Source organism: Leptodactylus fuscus, chromosome 6 (assembly GCF_031893055.1).
Source record: "Leptodactylus fuscus isolate aLepFus1 chromosome 6, aLepFus1.hap2, whole genome shotgun sequence".
Classification (NCBI taxonomy): domain Eukaryota; kingdom Metazoa; phylum Chordata; class Amphibia; order Anura; family Leptodactylidae; genus Leptodactylus; species Leptodactylus fuscus.
In genome coordinates, this window is record NC_134270.1 from 88,337,421 (window position 1) to 88,359,962 (window position 22,542).

The following is a 22,542-nucleotide window of genomic DNA, read 5'->3' on the forward strand; positions in this document are numbered from 1 at the left end:
AATGGGGTAATACTGGGACTTGGGCGTGTTAGATGCCCCAGGCATGCTTCCCCTGCTGTCCCAGTTGCATTCCAGAGGTGTTTGCATCAGGTGTTTCCTGGGGTGTCATTGTGGACTTGGTGACTCTTCTTAGTCGAATTGTGGTTTCCCCATAGACTATAATGGGATTCGATATTCGGGCGAATAGTTGAATATCGAGGGGCTACTTGAAAGAAAAAACAAATATTGAAAATTTCACTACTCGCTCATCTCTAATGATGATGACTCAGCTTCCTGTTTGCAGACACACACATAGGAGATAATAGCAGAGACAAGTGCTGCTGGGAACTTCCTGTGCTGGCTGGAAGCTCATTAGCATATGAATAAAAAAGGACTTATTCAGAATCAACTGAGGCAATCTACATACTAAAGGTACGTGTGAAATAGCCTTTCTAAAGCCTACGCAAGGATGTGATTAGTTAAAAATGAGTTTTCCCAGTGATAGAGCCCCTTTAATATTAATATAGTGATTGTACCTTAGACTGCAATACTGTACTCCTATCCCTAAAATACATGTAAAATACATGTTCTATATTCTTTTTCTTTCAACAATTTAGACTATTTTTTAAAAAATAATAATTTTTGGTTTTTGGAAGAAGGGGAATAAAAATCAAAAATGTAAAACCTAAAGTGAGAGGCAGAGGTTAAAGGAACCAAAAATATAAATTGTTTTTTGCATATACATGTACTGTATAATATTATGCACAATAAGAATAACCATTATTTTAGTAATAATAAATAATTACCACATTTTTGTTGTAACCCTGTAGAAGGAGGAAGTATGGATGTTCTGAAGGTGGCTGTATTAGGAACTGAGTGAGATGTTCAAAGTCTAAGTTCATCTGATCAGCAGAACTTTCTGGACAATCTATACTGCTATTGCGTACTGTTGAATTTTGCATAATTCCATCTTTTTGATTTATTTCTTCCTCTCGCCCAGGATCTGTATCATTAGCAACCATACTCTTTATGCTTTTCCTCTCTCTCCGCTTCTTGGTGTTCAAGTTGATATCACTTATACTTCGACGAAGCGAGATGCTGTCTTCCTTCTCACTTACTTGGGCATTTCCACCAGAGGCAGCACGAGACCGACTTTTTTGTAGTTTTTGAGCCTGAGCGTTAATTCCTGTTGAGAGATTATATGAAATAATATAAAAAGGGTTTTTCCATCATTTGTCAGTAACATCTTAATTTTTTGTTGAACTACAGTACCTGTTGATGTATGATTTTTTTTGACACAGATAAAGTATTGTTATATACATATACTAGTAGAATACCCACGGCTTCGCTCACTTAAAATATGTTAAATTGTTGGTTATGCTAGCTAAATTTAAATTTTCAGTGTCACACTAAAATTGACATTTTCAGAGTTCTACAGTAAATCTTTTTTTTTCACTTTCAATTTGTATTATTTTGCATTTTACTAATTTGTCATAACATTGATGTAAACAACTTTTTTTTTATTTCAACATTTTTATTGATTTTACATATTCAATACATACTATGTATTACAGCTATTTTTTGAACTTTTTTTTTTTAATCATAAAGTAAAATGTATGCACGTTACACCAACATATAAAACATTTACACCCAATTAACAACATAGTGCAACCCCCCCCCCCTCCAGTGTAATCTATATGTAGGTCACGAACCAAAGAGTTTGGTCAAGAGTTTTTACACGTGTAAAATTACACTCCAAAATACACTCCATTTTACTCCGTATGAACGCACCCTAAAATTGAAGAGCATGTAGCTTGCTAGCAAAGGAATACGCGGAATGAAAACATTTGCTCCCTTTGAGTTTCCCATAAGAATAGTGGCTTCAATAACATTGGGCATGAGACTCTTAATGCACAATCTTGTGCCGTTACACATTTTTCGTTGGTCAAGGTTCCGAAGCAAAATTATTGTGGCTCCTATTTTTAAAATGAGCTTATGCGGTGGCATTCCAGGAGCCTCCAAAGAATTCAGGAACTCCAATGTTACGGCTTGTTCACTCTCCATGACTGAATCAATGGACATGTATGTGGTTGCTAGACCACGCAGCCTTCCCTGAATTAGTAGATTTATGGAGCTGACACTATCATTTTTAGGCACTAGGATTCCAAAGCCACTGATGGTTGTTAAAATTGTTATAAATATCAGGGAAAACTTGGTCAATAAGTTTCATTACCAAAGATGTAATTTCACAAAAATCTTCTGGAAAGGAAATGAGACCAGTAGTAGAATCAGTAGGGAACCTGTCATTTCCAAGACATAGTAGCTGGTGTGTAAATTTATCCGCAGTATTTCCCATCAAATGAACCTGCATATTAGTAGTAAGAGTTTGCTTATGAACATGTATCCATAGATAAGAAGATTTTAGACAGGAATTCAGCTTATCCACTGGTGTTGCTCCATTAAGAACAGGTAACGTCTGGCAGAAGTCACTTGCAAAAATTGCAACAATTCCCCCCATTAAACAATCGGTTCCCCACAGACCTTTCAAGGTGCGATAAAGGGCCTTGACCTCTTTCTTGTGCGCCATGGTACATTCACCCCAAACAATTACTTACTCATGCCGAGCCGTACACGCCAGCACTTCCCATTCACTTCAATGGGACTGCTCGTAGTGAAAAAAGCAGCCCATTCATTTCTATGGGGAGCGCTCGTTTGCCGGCTCCCATAGAAATTAATGGAACTGCTTTATACGCTGCTGATTCTGAACGTGTTTTACGTTCAGAATAAGCTGCCGTTTACGTAGTGTGAACTCACCCTAAGCTGTGTTTTTAATGGCTAGCACACTTACCCATTATTTTCTATGGCTGCATACATATTCCCAGTGGAGTGGACTACATGAAAAGAATGGGTTTCATCCATGTGCTATCCAATTCCCAGAGACGAAGAGATGCACATATTTGTGTGTATGTAGCCTTAAGCAAAGTAGATTCTGACAGGTCTTCTAAAAGACAGTGAGAATCATGCTCAGTCTGTCTATACAGGGTCATTCACAGCTTGGCAAAGGCTTCAAAAGATGACATATAGTCATGAGCTAACATTTTAAGCAGGTGTGGGAAAATGCTGAAAACTAAGGGTAAGTTCACACAGAGATTTTTGGTCATGCCTCAAAATCCTGACCAAAAAGACGGCTCTCATTGAAATCAATGGGAGCCGCTCAGGAGTTTTTTCCAGGAGCCGTTTCATACAGCTCCCGGAAGATAGAATCGAGGTGCTCATTCTTCAGACAAGTCGTCTCGCAATTCGGCCTGAAGACACTGTCTCCTCCGGACTAGGCTCATTCATTGTGCCTAATCCATTGCGGAGTGTGTGGCTGGATGCTGGTGCAGTGCACCGGCTTTCAATCGCGGGCTACTCGGCTTTTGGTCCAGAACCTGAGAATGCTTTGAAAAATAGAAGTGTTAGTAGTTTATTTTTGTCAATTAGCAAAATTACATGGATTAAGGAAAGGAAATTTAAGATTATTTATCCCCTTCACTGCAAGGGCCACTGGAAATTTTGCACCTCTAGCTGCCAGCGCAATTTTCACAGTTTTGAGATGGACAAATCAAACCTAAATTGCAACATTAAAAAATCACCCACCCCCCCCCCATACCTTGGTACTTTATACGAACAGGCACCTTCATACAATTTTGATTTAAAGTGAATATTTTATGAAGAAATGCAAACAAATGTTTATTACGGTAGTTGTTAAAGGGGCTCTATCAGCAAAATCATGCTGCTAAAGCCCCACATATGCATGAATAGCCTTTAAAAAGGCTATTCAGGCACCGTAAAAGTTATATTAAACTACCCCCCAGTTTTAAAATAAAACCTTAAAAAAGAATTTTATCTACTTACGCATCGTGCACGCTGGGCGGGCATTCAGGGTGCGCCATCTTCTTCATCCACGCCTCTTCTTCCTCCGATGTCCTCCTATCCCGTCCTACTCCGGTGCTCGCGGACTGACACTGATAAAAAAAAATGGCCTGGGGAGGGGACCACATGGTGGCTCAGTGGTCAGCACTGCAGACTTGCAGCACTGGAGTCCTGGTGTTCAAATCCCACTAAGGGCAAAAAACCATCTGCAAGGAGTTTGTATGTTCTCCCTGTGTTTGCATGGATCTCCATCCCATATTCCAAAAAAAGACATACTGATAGGGAAAAATGTACATTGTGAGCTCTATGTGGGGCTCACAATCTACATAAAAAAAAAAAAATGGCCTGGGCACCTGCACAGTAGCTGTAGTAGAAGCCGCATGCGTCTAGGCCATTTTTTTTATATCAGTGTCAATTTGCGAGCGCCGGAGGAGGACGGGACCGGAGGAAGAGAAGGCGTGGATGAAGAAGAAAACACACCCTGAATACCCGCCCACAGTGCACGATCCGTAAGTAGATAACATTCTTTTTTAGGGTTTTATTTTAAAACGGGGGGTAGTTTAATATAACATTTACAGTGCCTGAATAGCCTTTTTAAAGGCTATTCACGCATATATGGGTCTCTAGCAGCATGATTTTGCTGATAGAGCCCCTTTAAAAATGGAAACCAAACAATAAATGATATGCACAAAACCTCCTAAAAACAAGAGTTCAACATGTGCAAAGTTCATTCATATCACTAAGACCTACACCCGCATGCACGTGTCTTCAGAAAATCACTAGAACTGGAAAGAACAAAAATATGCTTGAAGCCGGAAATGTTAAAAAAAAGTATCATCCTATAAACCCTAGGGATTACACACCGTGTAAAGCAAATGAATCCCTAAACCTTATATATTTTTTGAAAGTAGACAACCTGAAGAGCTACGTCCAAGGCAAGAAAAAAGTTTAAATTGTTTTATTTGTGTTACCCCTGTGTGCAGTTCCAGGCAACAAGGGGTTAACAGTTTGCAGACATTGTGCACAGGGAATGAAAGCAGCTTCATTTGTTTATCGAATCCTTGGAGGAGGGGAGGGGCTGCTTTGCAACCAAGACCAAGTGTTGATTCAGTCTGCAAGAGATAGGGATCAAGGTTGGACGCTACGGCAGGATCTTCTGAGCTCCCAGAGGCTGAAAGTAAAAAGAAAGAGGATTTCATCCCTTCAGAGAAAAGGTTACCGGCTCCACAGGAGGCTCTGCTGAAGAGACTGGGTGTTCATACCTTCCACAAAGAACGGAGGCGCCTCCCAGCTACCCCTGTATGTTCTTCCAGACTTAACCCTTTGGCAGCCTGTTGGACAGGACAGGGTTAATCCAGCTGGAACTGTAAGTGTACTACCAGCATTCTTATTTAAACTGCATCCCATAATCCAGGAGTAAATTGTTCTTGGCTCAAATAACTTTTCTCTGCTTAAGTTGGAACACTGCAGAAGGAGTAGAAGAGACTTGTTGCATGTGGACATCTGCTGTGCTGCTGTGTCATATTACAAGGGAATAGAGCCTGCTGATGATGATAGATGATTGTTTCCAGTAATGGATTTTCTGCAGTGCACTAAATCTTCTGGCACTAGGGAATCTCACCCTGCTAGGATTTAAGGGAGCATTGTTAATTTCGGAAATAACTCATGTGCACCAACGAATGAAGATCTTTCCAGAACCGCGGCAACAGGCCTTATAATAAGACTGAGTTCTTTGTGATTGTTATACATTATCCTAGAGATTTGCCTCATAGACTTGCCATTTTCTAGATAGGTTTATCGCTTAAAGTACAACCTTTTATTGATGCTGTGAATGTTTGTGCTTCACCATTCCTGTTATTAAGTTCCATATAAAAGTTCCTTGGTTTATACCACAATCCTCTCTGGCGTTTTGGTGTGGGTGGGGTTTTCCCTTGTCAAGCCCCAGACAGAGATCTGAAGATCTTATGTTTCAGCTTCCTCCCCCACATCCCTCCCACTCTCCTATCCCCCGCCCCCTCCATCCTGACTACCTCAGACTATTGATATCATCATTGGCCTTTCTCTACACCCACTTACAGGTTTCAGGACACGGCCATCCCCCTCCCCGTCCTGACTACCTAAAACCTTATCTTACACAAATAGCTTTCCTTTATGCTCATACCTGAGTATTCTTCTCTATATTTTTACCCTCCACTCATGACAGACCTATATAGATATTAGTTACTTGGAGAGCTCAGCGATAAACCTGTTATTATCAGATTTACTCACACACAGACACACACACACATAGGGATAAACATCCCCTATAATGTGCTCATACTCACTGGTCATCAGGAGCTTCCCCTGAGCCTTTCCATTGCCCTATTTTCCCCATACTTCCTTATTTTCTTCCAATTCTTCTGCTTCTTCTATTCGTCTTTTTCTCTTTCCCTTTCCAGTCCCCGACTTTTTCTCCTCTTCTCCCTCATTTTCTTTTTTTCTAATATTTACAAACATAGAATTGTAATGTCCCATAATGGCCATTATTTCTGTGTACATTGGGTCTTCGTGTACTACTGGCTATTGCTCTGCATTAGTGCTGTCTCCTTAAATAATAGAGTACAATGGCTTCATATTGGCATTACATTATACCCCATTATATTAAAGAGGACCTTTCAACAGATCGGGCACATGCAGTTTTATATACTGCTGGAAAGCTGACAGTGCGCTGAATTCAGCGCACTATCGGCTTTCCCAATCTGTGCCCGGTGTAAAGCACTATCGGTCCCGGGACCGTAGCGTTTTAGTGTCAGAAGGGCGTTTCTGACAGTTAGCCAGGAACGTCCTTCTGCCCCGCGGCGCCTATCGCGCTGTACTGTGGAGCGGGGAGGAACGCCCTCTCCCTCTGCTCACACAGCTCGTCCATAGACGAGCATTATCAGGAGGGAAGGGGGCGTTCTTCCCCGCTCCACAGTACAGCGCGATAGGCGCTGCTGGGCAGAAGGACGTTCCTGGCTAAGTGTCAGAAACGCCCTTCTGACTGTAAAGCCCTACGGTACCGGGACCGATATCGCTTTACACCGGGCACAGATCGGGAAAGCCGATAGTGTGCTGATAGTGTACTGTCAGCTTTCCAGCAGTATATAAAACTGCATGTGCCCGATCTGATGAAAGGTCCACTTTAGGCTGCATTCACACTGAGTAACGCTGGCGTTTTTTGTGCTTATTTTTGCACATAGCGCCATGTTAACACCGCGTATACGCCACGTTTGCGCCGTGCAACGCGACCGCAAAATAGCGCAAAATAGCGCAGCCTTAAACTAATTCACATTAGGTTTGTTGTGTTGCTGCCACCTAATGACCAGGGTTCGGGGGATATTGTCACTCCTTAGGGAGAGACCACCATATAGGTGTGTGGAGATTTGTTAAGCCTTTAGCACTCCACTTTGCAAGGAACTATGGGAAGAATATGCAAATCCACCTTCCATGATGTAATTAGGAAGACAGTTGCTGCCTCATTGTTGCAAACCAATAGAGGGCGCTCACTGGAATGTGCAAGCCTGTCTTAAGACAGGATTCCAGTGAAATAACCCAATAATGGCTGCTCCCTTTAGCTTCATGCCCGACCTTCCAAGAGGCCTTTGTTTAGCAATGACGCTGGGATTATTACCAGGTTATAGTCTCTCAATCGAGGACAGCTGTTTCGATCTGGTTGGATCTCATCAGCCCGATGTAGAGAGGACTATAACCTGGTAGAGGTGAGAGGCTTAGACAGGGTTCGGGGGGATATTGTCACTCCTTAGGGAGAGACCACCATATAGGTGTGTGGAGATTTGTTAAGCCTTTAGCACTCCACTTTGCAAGGAACTATGGGAAGAATATGCAAATCCGCCTTCCATGATGTAATTAGGAAGACAGTTGCTGCCTCATTGTTGCAAACCAATAGAGGGCGCTCACTGGAATGTGCAAGCCTGTGCAAGCGCCCTCTATTGGTTTGCAACAATGAGGCAGCAACTGTCTTCCTAATTACATCATGGAAGGCGGATTTGCATATTCTTCCCATAGTTCCTTGCAAAGTGGAGTGCTAAAGGCTTAACAAATCTCCACACACCTATATGGTGGTCTCTCCCTAAGGAGTGACAATATCCCCCGAACCCTGTCTAAGCCTCTCACCTCTACCAGGTTATAGTCCTCTCTACATCGGGCTGATGAGAGCCAACCAGATCGAAACAGCTGTCCTCGATCGAGAGACTATAACCTGGTAATAATCCCAGCGTCATTGCTAAACAAAGGCCTCTTGGAAGGTCGGGCATGAAGCTAAAGGGAGCAGCCATTATTGGGTTATTTCACTGGTAATCCTGTCTTAAGACAGGCTTGCACATTCCAGTGAGCGCCCTCTATTGGTTTGCAACAATGAGGCAGCAACTGTCTTCCTAATTACATCATGGAAGGCGGATTTGTATATTCTTCCCATAGTTCCTTGCAAAGTGGAGTGCTAAAGGCTTAACAAATCTCCACACACCTATATGGTGGTCTCTCCCTAAGGAGTGACAATATCCCCCGAACCCTGTCTAAGCCTCTCACCTCTACCAGGTTATAGTCCTCTCTACATCGGGCTGATGAGATCCAACCAGATCGAAACAGCTGTCCTCGATTGAGAGACTATAACCTGGTAATAATCCCAGCGTCATTGCTAAACAAAGGCCTCTTGGAAGGTCGGGCATGAAGCTAAAGGGAGCAGCCATTATTGGGTTATTTCACTGGAATCCTGTTTTAAGACAGGCTTGCACATTCCAGTGAGCGCCCTCTATTGGTTTGCAACAATGAGGCAGCAACTGTCTTCCTAATTACATCATGGAAGACGGATTTGCATATTCTTCCCATAGTACCTAATGACCAAAATGACAAATTGATCTGTGTGCATAAATATTAGTTTATTCCTTTCTTGTAAGGGAGCGTTCACACTACCGTCGGTTTCCGACATGTAGTGTCCGCTCCTTGTGTCCGCTCAAAATCTGTCATGGACACTAGGAGCGGACACTAGATGTGTCCGTGACACCTGTCATTCACTTAAATGGGCATCGGGTGCGTTCTTTTGCACTGCAGGGTTTTTCTGTCCGCTTGAGAAGTCGGACATCTTCTCTTGCGGACAGGAAAGGACGGGCACGGAGTGCAAAAGAATGCACCCGATGCCCATTCAAGTGAATGACAGGTGTCACGGACACATCTAGTGTCCGCTCCTAGTGTCCGTGACAAATTTTGAGCGGACACTAGGAGCGGACACTACATGTCGGACACCGACGGTAGTGTGAACGCCCCCTAATGGTACGTGCCAAAAGTCTGTTACATGATCCTTCCAGCCAATGGCATCTGCTGATGCCTCTGAAGGTTCTAGAATCTGCCGTATTTGCATCCCTCCCTCCTAGGAGAGAGTGTGGTTCCTTCAGTAGTGAGTTGGGGCCTGTGCTAGGACAGAACAACATCACCTCTTCATCTCTCCCCTCCAGAGATGAGCCCCTCAGACTACTACTCTGCACCTCCACTGCATTGTTCAGCTGCCATGTCTTTTCCTGTAGCCCCGGCTGAGGTGTTTTATAAAGAGGTTGTATTCAGGTGTCAAGCTTAGCCAAACCTGCTAACCCCTGATCCTGAGGACAACCTGTGCTGGATTGCTGCTGTGTACAGAAGTCCTTGTAAGACTTGGACAAGCTTCTCCCCTGTCACCCGGTCCAGGCCAGAAGAGCATCTTCCTACATGTAATTCTGAACCAGAGGGGATAATCCTATGTCCCGTGCCCCTTTGCATGCTCCAGGCCTTTAATGGTTCTGCCAGCCGGGGCACTATACGATCTATATCCACATATGTAGCTGCATTTCCATGGTGAGCCAAGGCGTGAAGGCTCTTTCTAGGCAGAAGCATTGTTACTTGGACTGTGTATTCTTTAATGGCCATCACCCCTAGCAGCCAAGTATATTGCCTGCTCCAAGCAGAAGAACAGCAATAAATTGTGTCAAACAGAAAAAAAACAGAGGTCTGTTAAAGTATAGTTCAATGAGTGGTAGAGAACCATGGGAAGTGATGGCAGTATATCATGAGGGTATATTAGTGTGGCTAACTGTGTTGCAATCAACCTAAATCCATATATCACACAAGTAAAATAGCACACAGAGCAATGGTCATGTGACACTGAGCATTAGGTGAAGGAGTACATATGTATATATAGAAAAAAGTAATCAAGTAAACATACCCATAGGTCAGGAATCTGCACTGCTGACATAACACGCAGCGCGCATTTCGGTGCAATGCCTTCATCCAGGGGCGGTTCCAGGAAAACATATTAATGTCTAGACTTCATCTTCATGTCTAAATCTCTCTCAGTATCCACCACCAGAACTAAAATAGAGCCCATCACTCTCTCAAACCATGCTTTGGTTTGTGCCTCCTCACTTTGCAGAATCTTGTACTCAAAGATTCAACCTGGAGACTAAAGGAAACCCTTCTGAGCAGACAGGAAATAGTTAACAAAATCATGAACTTGTTAAAAGACTATTTTGCACACAAGGCATTCATTAGAGTCAAATTCATCTTCCTAGCAGCCAAACACAAAAAGATTTGCAGCGAGAACTTGACCAACTCCTGACTAAAATAGCTTCCATTGAAAGACTGAAGAAATGGAGTGTAATCTTCTCCAGATAAGCTGATCTTATTAGACTTAGGGAGGATATAAAGAACCTCATAAACACCCAAACTGCTAAACATTACCTCCGCTACCATCACAGACTATATGCACATGGAGATAAAAGTGGTTATCTTATGTTCAATTTAGAAAATCTAAAACTAAACGGTTTATTTCAGATATTAAAGATGAGAAGGTACTTCTAATAAATCTACCCCACATATCACCAAGGCTTTCCTAGAATTCTACCATGATTTATACAACTTGGACTCCTCAACTTCACCTTCACATACCTCTGAAGGCAGAGCTTACAACAAAACTTCTACATTTGTTGGACCTACCTAATCTCTCCGGTGAAGAAGCAACCACTTTGCCCCGGTAACCCTAGAGGAAGTCACTAAAGTTATGAAAAGATTTCCTACAGGCAGAAGTCCAGGTCCTGATGGATTTCCACTAACCTACTACAAGGTCTTTAAAAGATATTCCTCTCCCACACTTCACTTACTCCAGCAATTCCATGCTACAAGGGACTTTACTACCACCCCAAGCCTAAGAAGCCCATATCACCTTGATCTCCAAAGATGGAAAAGATTTTTCAGTCTGTGGTACCTACCGACCTATTTCCCTGCTTGAAAATCTGGGCAAAATTACTAGCCACTAGATTTTAACCTTTCCTCTCCTTCCTTACCAAGACTGATCAAAGGGGATTTGTAATAGGTAGGGAATAGAGATGAGCGAACACTAAAATGTTCGAGGTTCGAAATTCGATTCGAACAGCCGCTCACTGTTCGAGTGTTCGAATGGGTTTCGAACCCCATTATAGTCTATGGGGAACATAAACTCGTTAAGGGGGAAACCCAAATTCGTGTCTGGAGGGTCACCAAGTCCACTATGACACCCCAGGAAATGATACCAACACCCTGGAATGACACTGGGACAGCAGGGGAAGCATGTCTGGGGGCATAAAAGTCACTTTATTTCATGGAAATCCCTGTCAGTTTGCGATTTTCGCAAGCTAACTTTTCCCCATAGAAATGCATTGGCCAGTGCTGATTGGCCAGAGTAAGGAACTCGACCAATCAGCGCTGGCTCTGCTGGAGGAGGCGGAGTCTAAGATCGCTCCACACCAGTCTCCATTCAGGTCCGACCTTAGACTCCGCCTCCTCCGGCAGAGCCAGCGCTGATTGGCCGAAGGCTGGCCAATGCATTCCTATGCGAATGCAGAGACTTAGCAGTGCTGAGTCAGTTTTGCTCAACTACACATCTGATGCACACTCGGCACTGCTACATCAGATGTAGCAATCTGATGTAGCAGAGCCGAGGGTGCACTAGAACCCCTGTGCAAACTCAGTTCATGCTAATAGAATGCATTGGCCAGCGCTGATTGGCCAATGCATTCTATTAGCCCGATGAAGTAGAGCTGAATGTGTGTGCTAAGCACACACATTCAGCACTGCTTCATCACGCCAATACAATGCATTAGCCAGTGCTGATTGGCCAGAGTACGGAATTCGGCCAATCAGCACTGGCTCTGCTGGAGGAGGCGGAGTCTAAGATCGCTCCACACCAGTCTCCATTCAGGTCCGACCTTAGACTCCGCCTCCTCCAGCAGAGCCAGCGCTGATTGGCCGAATTCCGTACTCTGGCCAATCAGCACTGGCTAATGCATTGTATTGGCGTGATGAAGCAGTGCTGAATGTGTGTGCTTAGCACACACATTCAGCTCTACTTCATCGGGCTAATAGAATGCATTGGCCAGCGCTGATTGGCCGAATTCCGTACTCTGGCCAATCAGCACTGGCTAATGCATTGTATTGGCGTGATGAAGCAGTGCTGAATGTGTGTGCTTAGCACACACATTCAGCTCTACTTCATCGGGCTAATAGAATGCATTGGCCAATCAGCGCTGGCCAATGCATTCTATTAGCGTGAACTGAGTTTGCACAGGGGTTCTAGTGCACCCTCGGCTCTGCTACATCAGATTGCTACATCTGATGTAGCAGTGCCGAGTGTGCATCAGATGTGTAGTTGAGCAAAACTGACTCAGCACTGCTAAGCCTCTGCATTCGCATAGGAATGCATTGGCCAGCCTTCGGCCAATCAGCGCTGGCTCTGCCGGAGGAGGCGGAGTCTAAGGTCGGACCTGAATGGAGACTGGTGTGGAGCGATCTTAGACTCCGCCTCCTCCAGCAGAGCCAGCGCTGATTGGTCGAGTTCCGTACTCTGGCCAATCAGCGCTGGCCAATGCATTCTATTAGCCCGATGAAGTAGAGCTGAATGTGTGTGCTTAGCACACACATTCAGCTCTACTTCATCAGGCTAATAGAATACATTGGCCAATCAGCGCTGGCCAATGCATTCTATTAGCTTGATGAAGCAGAGTGTGCACAAGGGTTCAAGCGCACCCTCGGCTCTGATGTAGCAGAGCTGAGGGTGCACAAGGGTTCAAGTGCACCCTCGGCTCTCCTACATCAGAGCCGAGGGTGCGCTTGAACCCTTGTGCAGCCTCGGCTCTACTACATCAGAGCCGAGGGTGCGCTTGAACCCTTGTGCACACTCTGCTTCATCAAGCTAATAGAATGCATTGGCCAGCACTGATTGGCCAGAGTACGGAATTCGGCCAATCAGCGCTGGCCAATGCATCCCTATGGGAAAAAGTTTATCTCACAAAAATCACAATTACACACCCGATAGAGCCCCAAAAAGTTATTTTTAATAACATTCCCCCCTAAATAAAGGTTATCCCTAGCTATCCCTGCCTGTACAGCTATCCCTGTCTCATAGTCACAAAGTTCACATTCTCATATGACCCGGATTTGAAATCCACTATTCGTCTAAAATGGAGGTCACCTGATTTCGGCAGCCAATGACTTTTTCCAATTTTTTTCAATACCCCCGGTGTCGTAGTTCCTGTCCCACCTCCCCTGCGCTGTTATTGGTGCAAAAAAGGCGCCAGGGAAGGTGGGAGGGGAATCGAATTTTGGCGCACTTTACCACGCGGTGTTCGATTCGATTCGAACATGGCGAACACCCTGATATCCGATCGAACATGTGTTCGATAGAACACTGTTCGCTCATCTCTAGTAGGGAAGGAAAGATAACTCCATTAAATTCTACATGCCCGGAAAATCAAATCGGCCCCTGATGTTATTAGGAGTCGACACAGAAAAAGCCTTCAACAGAGGGAACTGGTGCTTTATGAGTTCTATCATTGACTTTCTCAATACAAAATGGAACCAGATAGGGATGTCCGTTATATCATTCAATGTTCATATTGTTCCTAGAAACCCTACTGCAGGCTGTTCACCTTCACCCTACTATCCAAGACTTCCAAGTCCAGAAGAAAACACGAAGAGAGGCCGTTCCAGACGAAGATGGAGGCGGCACTGGAGAGTTCTCTCGCAGAATTGGGATGCTCCCATTGCTGTTTGAGCACTAGGGCCTGCCCCCAGTGCTGAGACAGAACTCATTTGCATACAGACGAAAACCGGGATTTCTACCGAAAAGCGGCTTGGAGAAGACATGTAAAGGTAGGAGAAGTAGGCAAATGTGGTAGGCAGAAAAAATACAATTTTATTGATAGAATCCCTTTAAACTTCTGTCTGCAGATGGGTCCTTGTTTCTTTCTGACCAGATTTTCATTTGTGCATGTACAGCTGTCAATTAGTCTGTGCAGGCAGGTAAGCTGGAGGCTCACTGTCTATGCTAGGAGTCCTGCTTGGATGTGCTTAGCTTATATACTTGTATTAAAGGATGGACTGCACTCCAGATACTTGAGCTTGCTTGTAAGTTTTACTTGAGAACACATATTCCATTTTAGATCAAGTGTTACCCACCACAATATATCACATCATACAACATTGTGAAAAAGTAGTGTAGATATTTTAAGAGCTGAGAGCAAAAATTCAGGTGGCAAGAGCCCTTCTTCAGGCATTTAGAATATAAAGGTGTGATTGCTGCATCATATCTAGGAAAAAATATATGTATATGGTTCCTATCAGCCACAGGTGGAATAAGAGCACCCAGCTACAAGCTAAGGAGAGTGCTGCTTACATCAATATTACATTAATTAGCTTTTTTGCTCCTCTCTTTCTATCTTATCATGTTCTCATATAAGATAGCTTAAATAAACTTAGAGGTTCAATTCTGGTCAGAGATGTTATTCCACATTTTATGCAGGGCTATGCTTACAGCTTTTGCTGCCGTAAGCACTAAGGGTGCATTCACATGGAGGAAAATGGTGCTGAATTTGGTGTGGAGTCTGCGTCAGATTCAGTGCTGAAAGAAAAGCCTCCTGTTGACTTCAATGGGTTCCTTTAGTCAATGGGAGGCTTTTTTTTCAGCGCTGAATCTGACGCGTATTCCACACCAAATTCAGCGCCATTTTCCTCCATGTGAATGTACCCTAAGATGGAATATAGCCCCATTAACCATTTAAGGATACTGCCGAAAAACACCTTAAGCCATTCCTGACATCTTTTGTAATAGAAATATTAGCGATCACTCAGGAGATGAGTGGGAGCCATAGCTGCCAGGTTTTCATTGAATTATGCAGCGGAGACCCGGAACTAATGCCCACAATCAGTACCAGCATTCTGGCATGGATAACCAGCCTCCAAGGGGGGTCTAATAATTACAGTAAAAAAAAGTTTTTTTAAAAAAAAAATATATAAATTTTTTTTAATCACTTCCTTTCCCTGCAACACATTAAACAGTTACAAAAAATATTGTACAGTGAATGTTGTAGTGGGGGAAAGAAAAAATCTAAAGAACCCAAACTGCTATCAAAGCCATAGGCAGTCCACAAAATGGTATAGCTAAAAAGTCCACCTAACCCTACAAAAAATAAAAGACTCCTTATGCATCTTCTTATACAGAAATATGAAAACCAAAGCCATGGGTGTCAGAATAAGGCAACCACAAGATTTTTTTTTTTTTTCGGCAAAGATTTGGAATTTTTTTGGTATCCTTGAAATCATACCGACCCATAGAATACAGGTGACATATAATTTTGCCTGCACGGTGTGAGGGGTTAATTCCAGTTCCTAAACTGTAACTTAGAAAACATAGACACTCAAGTTCTATGAGTACTCATAATTACGTCATCAATTAGGACATATCCAGGGGCAGTTGCCCCCTAACAACGGTGAACGCTTAGTAACAGTTCATAAGAAAGTCGCACAAACACTTTTTTTTTTTCCATTTCCACCCCATTCTGATTTTTTATCAGCTTTCCAGTACATTGTACAGAATATTAAATTATGAAGTACAATTTATCACGCAAATATTCCTTATATGGCTTTGCAAACCAAAAAATAATACAAAGTTATGGGGTTATATGGTTAAAGAGGACCTTTCATCAGATCGGGCACATGCAGTTCTATATACTGCTGGAAAGCTGACAATGCGCTGAATTCAGCGCACTATCGGCTTTCCCAATCTGTGCCCGGTGTAAAGCGCAATCGGTCCCGGGACCGTAGCGCTTTAGTGTCAGAAGGGCGTTTCTGACACTTAGCCAGGGACGCCGTTCTGCCCCGCAGCGCCTATCGCGCTGAAGAGTGTGAGCAGGGAGGAACGCCCCCTCCCTCTGCTCACACAGCTCGTCCATAGACGAGTGTTATCAGGAGGGGGGAGTTCCTCCCCACTCCACAGTACAGTGCGATAGACGCTGCTGGGCAGAAGGGCGTCCCTGGCTAAGTGTCAGAAACGCCCTTCTGACACTAAAGCGCTACGGTACTGGGACCGATAGCGCTTTACACCGGGCACAGATCGGGAAAGCCGGTAGTGCGCTGAATTTAGCACACTGTCAGCTTTCCAGCAGTATATAGAACTGCATGTGCCCGATCTGATGAAAGGTCCTCTTTAAAAAGAAAACATCAATTCTGGCATTGCTTTTTAACATTTTATCATTCCTCATACATTACATAAGTATCATTTTACCTTTATTTTATGGGTCAGTACAATTGTGACACTACATTGGCAAATTTAGATTTGCCAATCATCACCATGATTTGTTTGGTAATAATAAATGGTCAGACAGCTAGAAACTGGTATATGCATATAGCAGTGGACAGTTTCACAGGTACCCTCTATAACTGCATTTTTGTGAATCTTGTGTTTATCTACACAAAAATCATGCTTTTTTCTGATATGCAAATTAGAAAAAAGTGCTTTGAGGGTATGGTAAAGCCTGGAAGGGCTTAATTTCCAGATTTGTCTCTCTGCAGAAAAACCTCACCCAGCTCCTCTTCCGGCAGTTGGACACCCTCACTGCTTTCCTGGCTCTTGACTAGCTCTTGGTGTTGTAGAATATATTGTACTGACAACAACCAACCCTCTAGCCACCAATCAAATTCATGGCCACCAGTACCTTTTTATATACTCTTAAAGCCAGATAGCTAGCTTCTTTGTTAGATAGACAGATAGTGTGAGGAATGTAGCTCGGTAGAAGCAGTGGAGCGGACCCAATCAGTCAGGACACAAATTTTGCAGTAAAAAAAAGTTTATTTAAAAAACAGCAAAATAAATAAACCTTTTCTTCAGGCACAGGATAAGCAAAATAAAATACAGATGTTACCTTCAGGTTAGGGGGCGTTCACACTACCGTCGGTGTCCGACATGTAGTGTCCGCTCAAAATCTGTCACGGACACTAGGAGCGGACACTAGCTGTGTCCGTGACACCTGTCATTCATCTCAATGGGCATCGGGTGCATGCAGGGTTTTTCTGTCCGCTTGAGAAGTCGGACATCTTCACTTGTGGACAGGAAAGGACGGGCACGGAGTGCAAAAGAACGCACCCGATGCCCATTGAGATGAATGACAGGTGTCACGGACACAGCTAGTGTCCGCTCCTAGTGTCCCTGACAGATTTTGAGCGGACACTAGGAGCGGACACTACATGTCGGACACTGACGGTAGTGTGAACGCTCCCTTAAAGGCAAAACAAAACCTGCTTTTCTGAGCGCTAACTAAACAGAAAATACTAACTGTAAATGTGGCTTACTACCAGCCACACAAATTAACCAAAACAACACTGTACCATACAATAAGCTATCAATGTCAGAACAGACCCAGCCACTTCTTCTCCTCCCAGGATCTGCCCTGAAGTGCAGGCTCTGCAGCCTTTTAGGGCCCAGTAATGAGCCTATAACCCACACTTGGGCTGCAGCTTATTCATGATCTGCCCTGGACCACACATATGACAGGAATCTAGGGGAGATATACCATGACTCCAGACTGTCACCTTATCACACATTCTCCCGCCCCCTTGTTCAGACCTTTGTTCGGACTCTTGACCATCATACAATTGGTCCTGGACAGGGCATCAGCATTCCCCTACATTTTGCCTGTCCTGTGTTCAACAGTAAATTTAAAATTTTACATGGTCAGGTGATGTAAGCTTCCTACTGAGGTAGGTGACTGGGTGTTATTTACCACCCACTATTTGGGACAACCCTACGTCAGAAGCATCAGTCTGAATCAAAAATTCTTTTATGAAGTCAGGGGTGACCCAATCGGCTGTTTACAAAGGATCAACTTCAACACCTGGAATGTACCTCAGCATCTTCACTCCACTTGACCATTAAGGAACTCGTTTCCTTAGTCAGTGGGGCTGCAATAGTTGCAAAGTTTGGGATAAACCTAAGATAATACCCAACACATCCCAGAAAAGCTCTTACTTGCATATTATTTAAAGGTCGGAGCCAATTTTGAAAGGCCTCTACTTTGTTAACCTGGGGTTTTATTACTCCTTTTCCTACTATATACCCCAGGTATCAGGATTATTCAAGACCCAAAGCACATTTCTTTGGGCTGGCTGGTAAACCGGCTGCCCGGAGGGAATGTAGCACTAGAGATGAGCGAATATCGTTCGATCGAGTAGGTATTCGATCGAATACTAAGGTATTCGAGATATTCGATTCCAATCGAATACCACGCGGTAAACGCAGTAAAAATTTTAATCCCCTCCCACCTTACCTGATGCTTTTTTTGCACCAATAAGTGTGCAGGAAAAGTGGTACAGGAAGCAGGAAAACGTAGGCATTAAAAAAAAAAAAAAAAAATAGAAAAAAGGCATTGGTTGGCTGAATCAGGTGACGTCCGATTTATAAGAATAGTGTCAGCCATATTTGTGTCAGATGCAGTTTGGTGAGACAAGGAGACATACTACTGAGGATCAGAGAGGGATTAGCTTCTGTTAGGCAAGAAAAATTTAAATCAACAGCTCTTTTCAGAGCTAAACTGCTGTATATACACTCATCCTGCAGAAATTTCGCAAAAGCCCTTTTTAGGGCTCAAATTCCGTACCACTAGTATACAGTATATACCTGTCCCATTGGGTGAGAAGAAACCTGTATACTGTCATCCGGTATATACGGCAGTAGATAAATGCTCAATATATCTACCCTCCATGTATACAAAAAACATACACTTTGTTAGGGTCTGGAGTTGCTAGGTGGGGTGGCATAGAAACACAAGTCCAGTTTCTTTAGTCCAAAACAAAGGTAGAGTTTTATTTTCACTCAAAAAGGTAGTGCAGTAACAAAAGAAAACAATACAAAAAAAAAAAAAAAAACCTGCCCGGCTAGGCTCTAACTAAACATAGAATAGGATACCTCACCTAGAATAACAGAAATCCAAAAGTCAGTAGGATCATTCTGCCCAGAATCTGCTGCTGGAGCTGGCTTCTTAAGCTCCCTTGATGAGCAGAATATCTGCAGCTGAGTTGCTGCCGGAACATCCCCAAAGTGTGGACTGGAGGGGGGTAGAATGACAGGCCCCACTACCAACCTACCTGCCATTCCTAAAAATCCAGCCCAATACTGAGAATTTGCCAAAATGCTCAGCAGACAAAAGTTGTCTGCTGAGAACAAACATTCCTTCTGGGGTTTTCTCATCTCACCCACCTTAGTAGTCTGGGTGAGATGTACACCCCCTCCATTACCTGACCAGCCATCAGCTTACATATACCCCTCCCCTCTTCTCCAGACCGGAGGGCTGGCCATTTGTGGCCATTATACAATGGACCCGTGACAGGGCATCAGCATTTCCCAATAATTTCCCGGGTCTATGCTCCACACTGAAAGAAAAATTTTGCAAGGATAGGAACCATCTGGTAACCCTAGCATTTCTGTCCTTATTCATTTTCATCCATGTAAGAGGAGTATGGTCAGTTATTAATAGAGATGAGCGAGTAGTGTTCGATCGAGTAGGTATTCGATTGAATACTACGGTATTCGAAATACTCGTACTCCATCGAACACTACTAGCTGTTTGAAGTTTAAGGTTTGATGCAGAACCAGCATGCGCAGTCGACTCTGCCTAGGCATCGGGGCCTAGGCAGAGTGATTTCCAGCCGGAAGACGCCACGGGGGCGCTGCGCTGGGAGAAGACTTCAAGGAGAATCCAGCTCGACTGTCACTTGTGGACTTGGTAAGTATAATTTTATCGAATTGTGCGTACCCCTGAAACGAGCATTTCCCCCCATAGACTATAATGGGGTTCGAAATCCGTTCGAACAGTCGAACACTGTGCAGCTGTTCGAATCGGATTTTGAATCTCGGACATTTTAGTGTTCGCTCATCTCTAGTTATTAACTTAAATTTCTACCCAGGAGATAATACCTCAGGGCATCCAGTGCCCACTTAATGGCCAAGCATTCCTTTTCCACAATAGCATAGTTTTTCTCTGCAGGGTACAGCTTCCTGCTCAGGTACAACACTGGATGTTCCTCACCATTTACCACCTGGGACAGCACTGCTCCTAGACCTGCATTTGAGGTATCTGTCTGCAACAGGAACTCCTTCCTAAAATCAGGGGCTATCAGCACTGGCTGCTCGCATAGAGCTTTCTTTAACCTCTGGAACGCCTCCTCTGCCTCTGGTGTCCAGTGGATCATCACTGACTTCCCACCTTTCATCAGGTCAGTGGAGGAGCTGCAATAGAGGCAAAGTTTAGCACAAACCTCCGGTAGTAGCCAGCAATGCCAAGAAATGCCCTGACTTGCTTCTTGGTCAGTGGTCTTGGCCAGTTTTGTATTGCAGGTACTTGGCTTCCTCCAGCCCTAAAGCACATTTCTCAGGGTTGATAGTAAGGCCTGCCTTGCTTATGGAGTCCAGTACTGCCTGCACCTTACAGAGATGACTTCCCCAGTCTGGGCTATGAATGACCACATCGTCCAGGTAAGCCGCTGCGTAGCCACGATGTGGCTGCAAGATCTGGTCTATCAACCTTTGAAAGGTAGCAGGAGCTCCATGTAAACCAAATGGCATAACACTGTACTGGAACAGACCTTCTGGAACAACAAAGGCAGTTTTCTCTTTGGCTCCTTTTTGCCAGTAACCTTTTGTAAGGTCCAGTGTGGTTATGTACCTGGCATTACCCAACTTTTCAATAAGCTCATCAACCCTGAGCATAGGGTCATTACAGAACCTCCAAGTACCATTGGGCTTTGGTATCAAAACAAATGGGTTAAACCACTCACTTTTGGATTCCTCAATTGCACCTAACTCCAGCATATGTTTAACCTCAGCTGACACCACCTCCCTATGTGCCTCTGGTATTCTGTAGGGTTTTAGGTTTACTTACCTCCCAGGTTTTGTTTCCTGGTAGGCCGGAGAACTTGAATCTATTCTTCTGCAAGAACTCTATTGCCTCCTGTTGCTGGGGCACTGAGAGGGTCTCATTCACACGGACTGTAGGGATTGGTGGCAACGAATCACCCACCTCTGTATTTGAGGCCACTAAGGATTCCCTCTGGTTCCAGGGCTTAATAAAATTCACGTGGTAGATTTGAAAAAGCTTCCTTTTCCCCGGTTGGTGAATCTTATAGTTGACTGGCCCTACTTTTTCCACAATTTCATATGGGCCTTGCAATTTCACTAAGAACTTGCTCTCCACAGTAAGCACCAAAATAAGGACTCTGTCCCCTGGGTTAAACGCTTGGACTCTGGCAGAACAATAGTAAATTCTGCTTTGGGCCTCTTGTGCTCTTTGCAAATGTTCTTTTACAATTGGCATGACTATTGAAACGTGATCCTGCATTTGAGCTACATGCTCTATGACACTACGGTATGGGGAAGCCTCCGTTTCCCAGGTTTCTTTGGCTATATCAAGTAAGCCCCTGGGGTGTCTACTATAGATGAGTGAGTAGTACTCGATCGGGTAGGTGTTCGATCGAATACTACGGTATTCGAAATACTCGTACTCGATCGAATACTACTAGCTGTTCAAAGTTAAGATTCGATGCAGAACCAGCGTTGATTGGCAAAATGCTATACATTGCCAATCAATGCTGGTTCTTCTCTTACCTTTAGAAGTCTTCTCCCTGCGCAGCGTCCCCGCGTCCTCTTCAGGCTCTGCATTCACTCTGCTTAGGCATCGGGCCTGGGCAGAGCTGACTGCGCATGTCCGCGCGGGCGCGGGCATGCGCAGTTGACTCTGCCTAAGCCCGATGCCTAGCAGAGTGAACTCAAGGCCAGAAGAGGACGCGGGGACGCTGCGCAGGGAGAAGAATCCAGCCCGACCCTCATTCATGGACTTGGTAAGTAGAATTTGATCGGATGTTGCATACCCCTGAAACGAGCATTTCCCCCCATAGACTATAATGGGGTTCGGAACCCGTTCGAACAGTCGAACAGTGTGCGGCTGTTCGAATCAGATTTCGAACCTCGAACATTTTAGTGTTCGCTCATCTCTAGTGTCTACCATAGACTAATTCAAAAGGGGAAAAACCTGTGTACGCTTGTGTAACCTCTCTAGTAGAGAACATCAGGTATGGCAACAGGCAATCCCAGTCACGACCATCTTTTTCTACCACCTTTTTAAGCATATCCTTGATAGACTTATTAAAGCACTCCACTAACCCATCTGTCTGGGGGTGATACACAGAGGTCCGTATGTGGGTAATTTTAAACAGCTTGCATAGCTATTTCGTCACCTTTGACATGAAGGGCGTGCCTTGATCAGTCAGTATCTCTTTAGGTATGCCTGT

The 22,542-nt window shown here is 44.1% G+C and overlaps 1 protein-coding gene across 2 annotated transcripts in view; it reads right to left on the bottom strand.

Moving 5' to 3' along the window:
• The window catches only part of RASIP1 (Ras interacting protein 1), a 354,699-nt gene that overhangs the window by 233,971 nt on the left and 98,186 nt on the right, over positions 1 to 22,542 (bottom strand). For both annotated transcript variants that reach the window (XM_075276771.1, XM_075276770.1), the window contains exon 4: positions 786 to 1,165. In XM_075276771.1, coding sequence (XP_075132872.1) covers positions 786 to 1,165 — 380 coding nt within the window. The remainder of the gene's footprint in view (positions 1 to 785; positions 1,166 to 22,542) is intronic.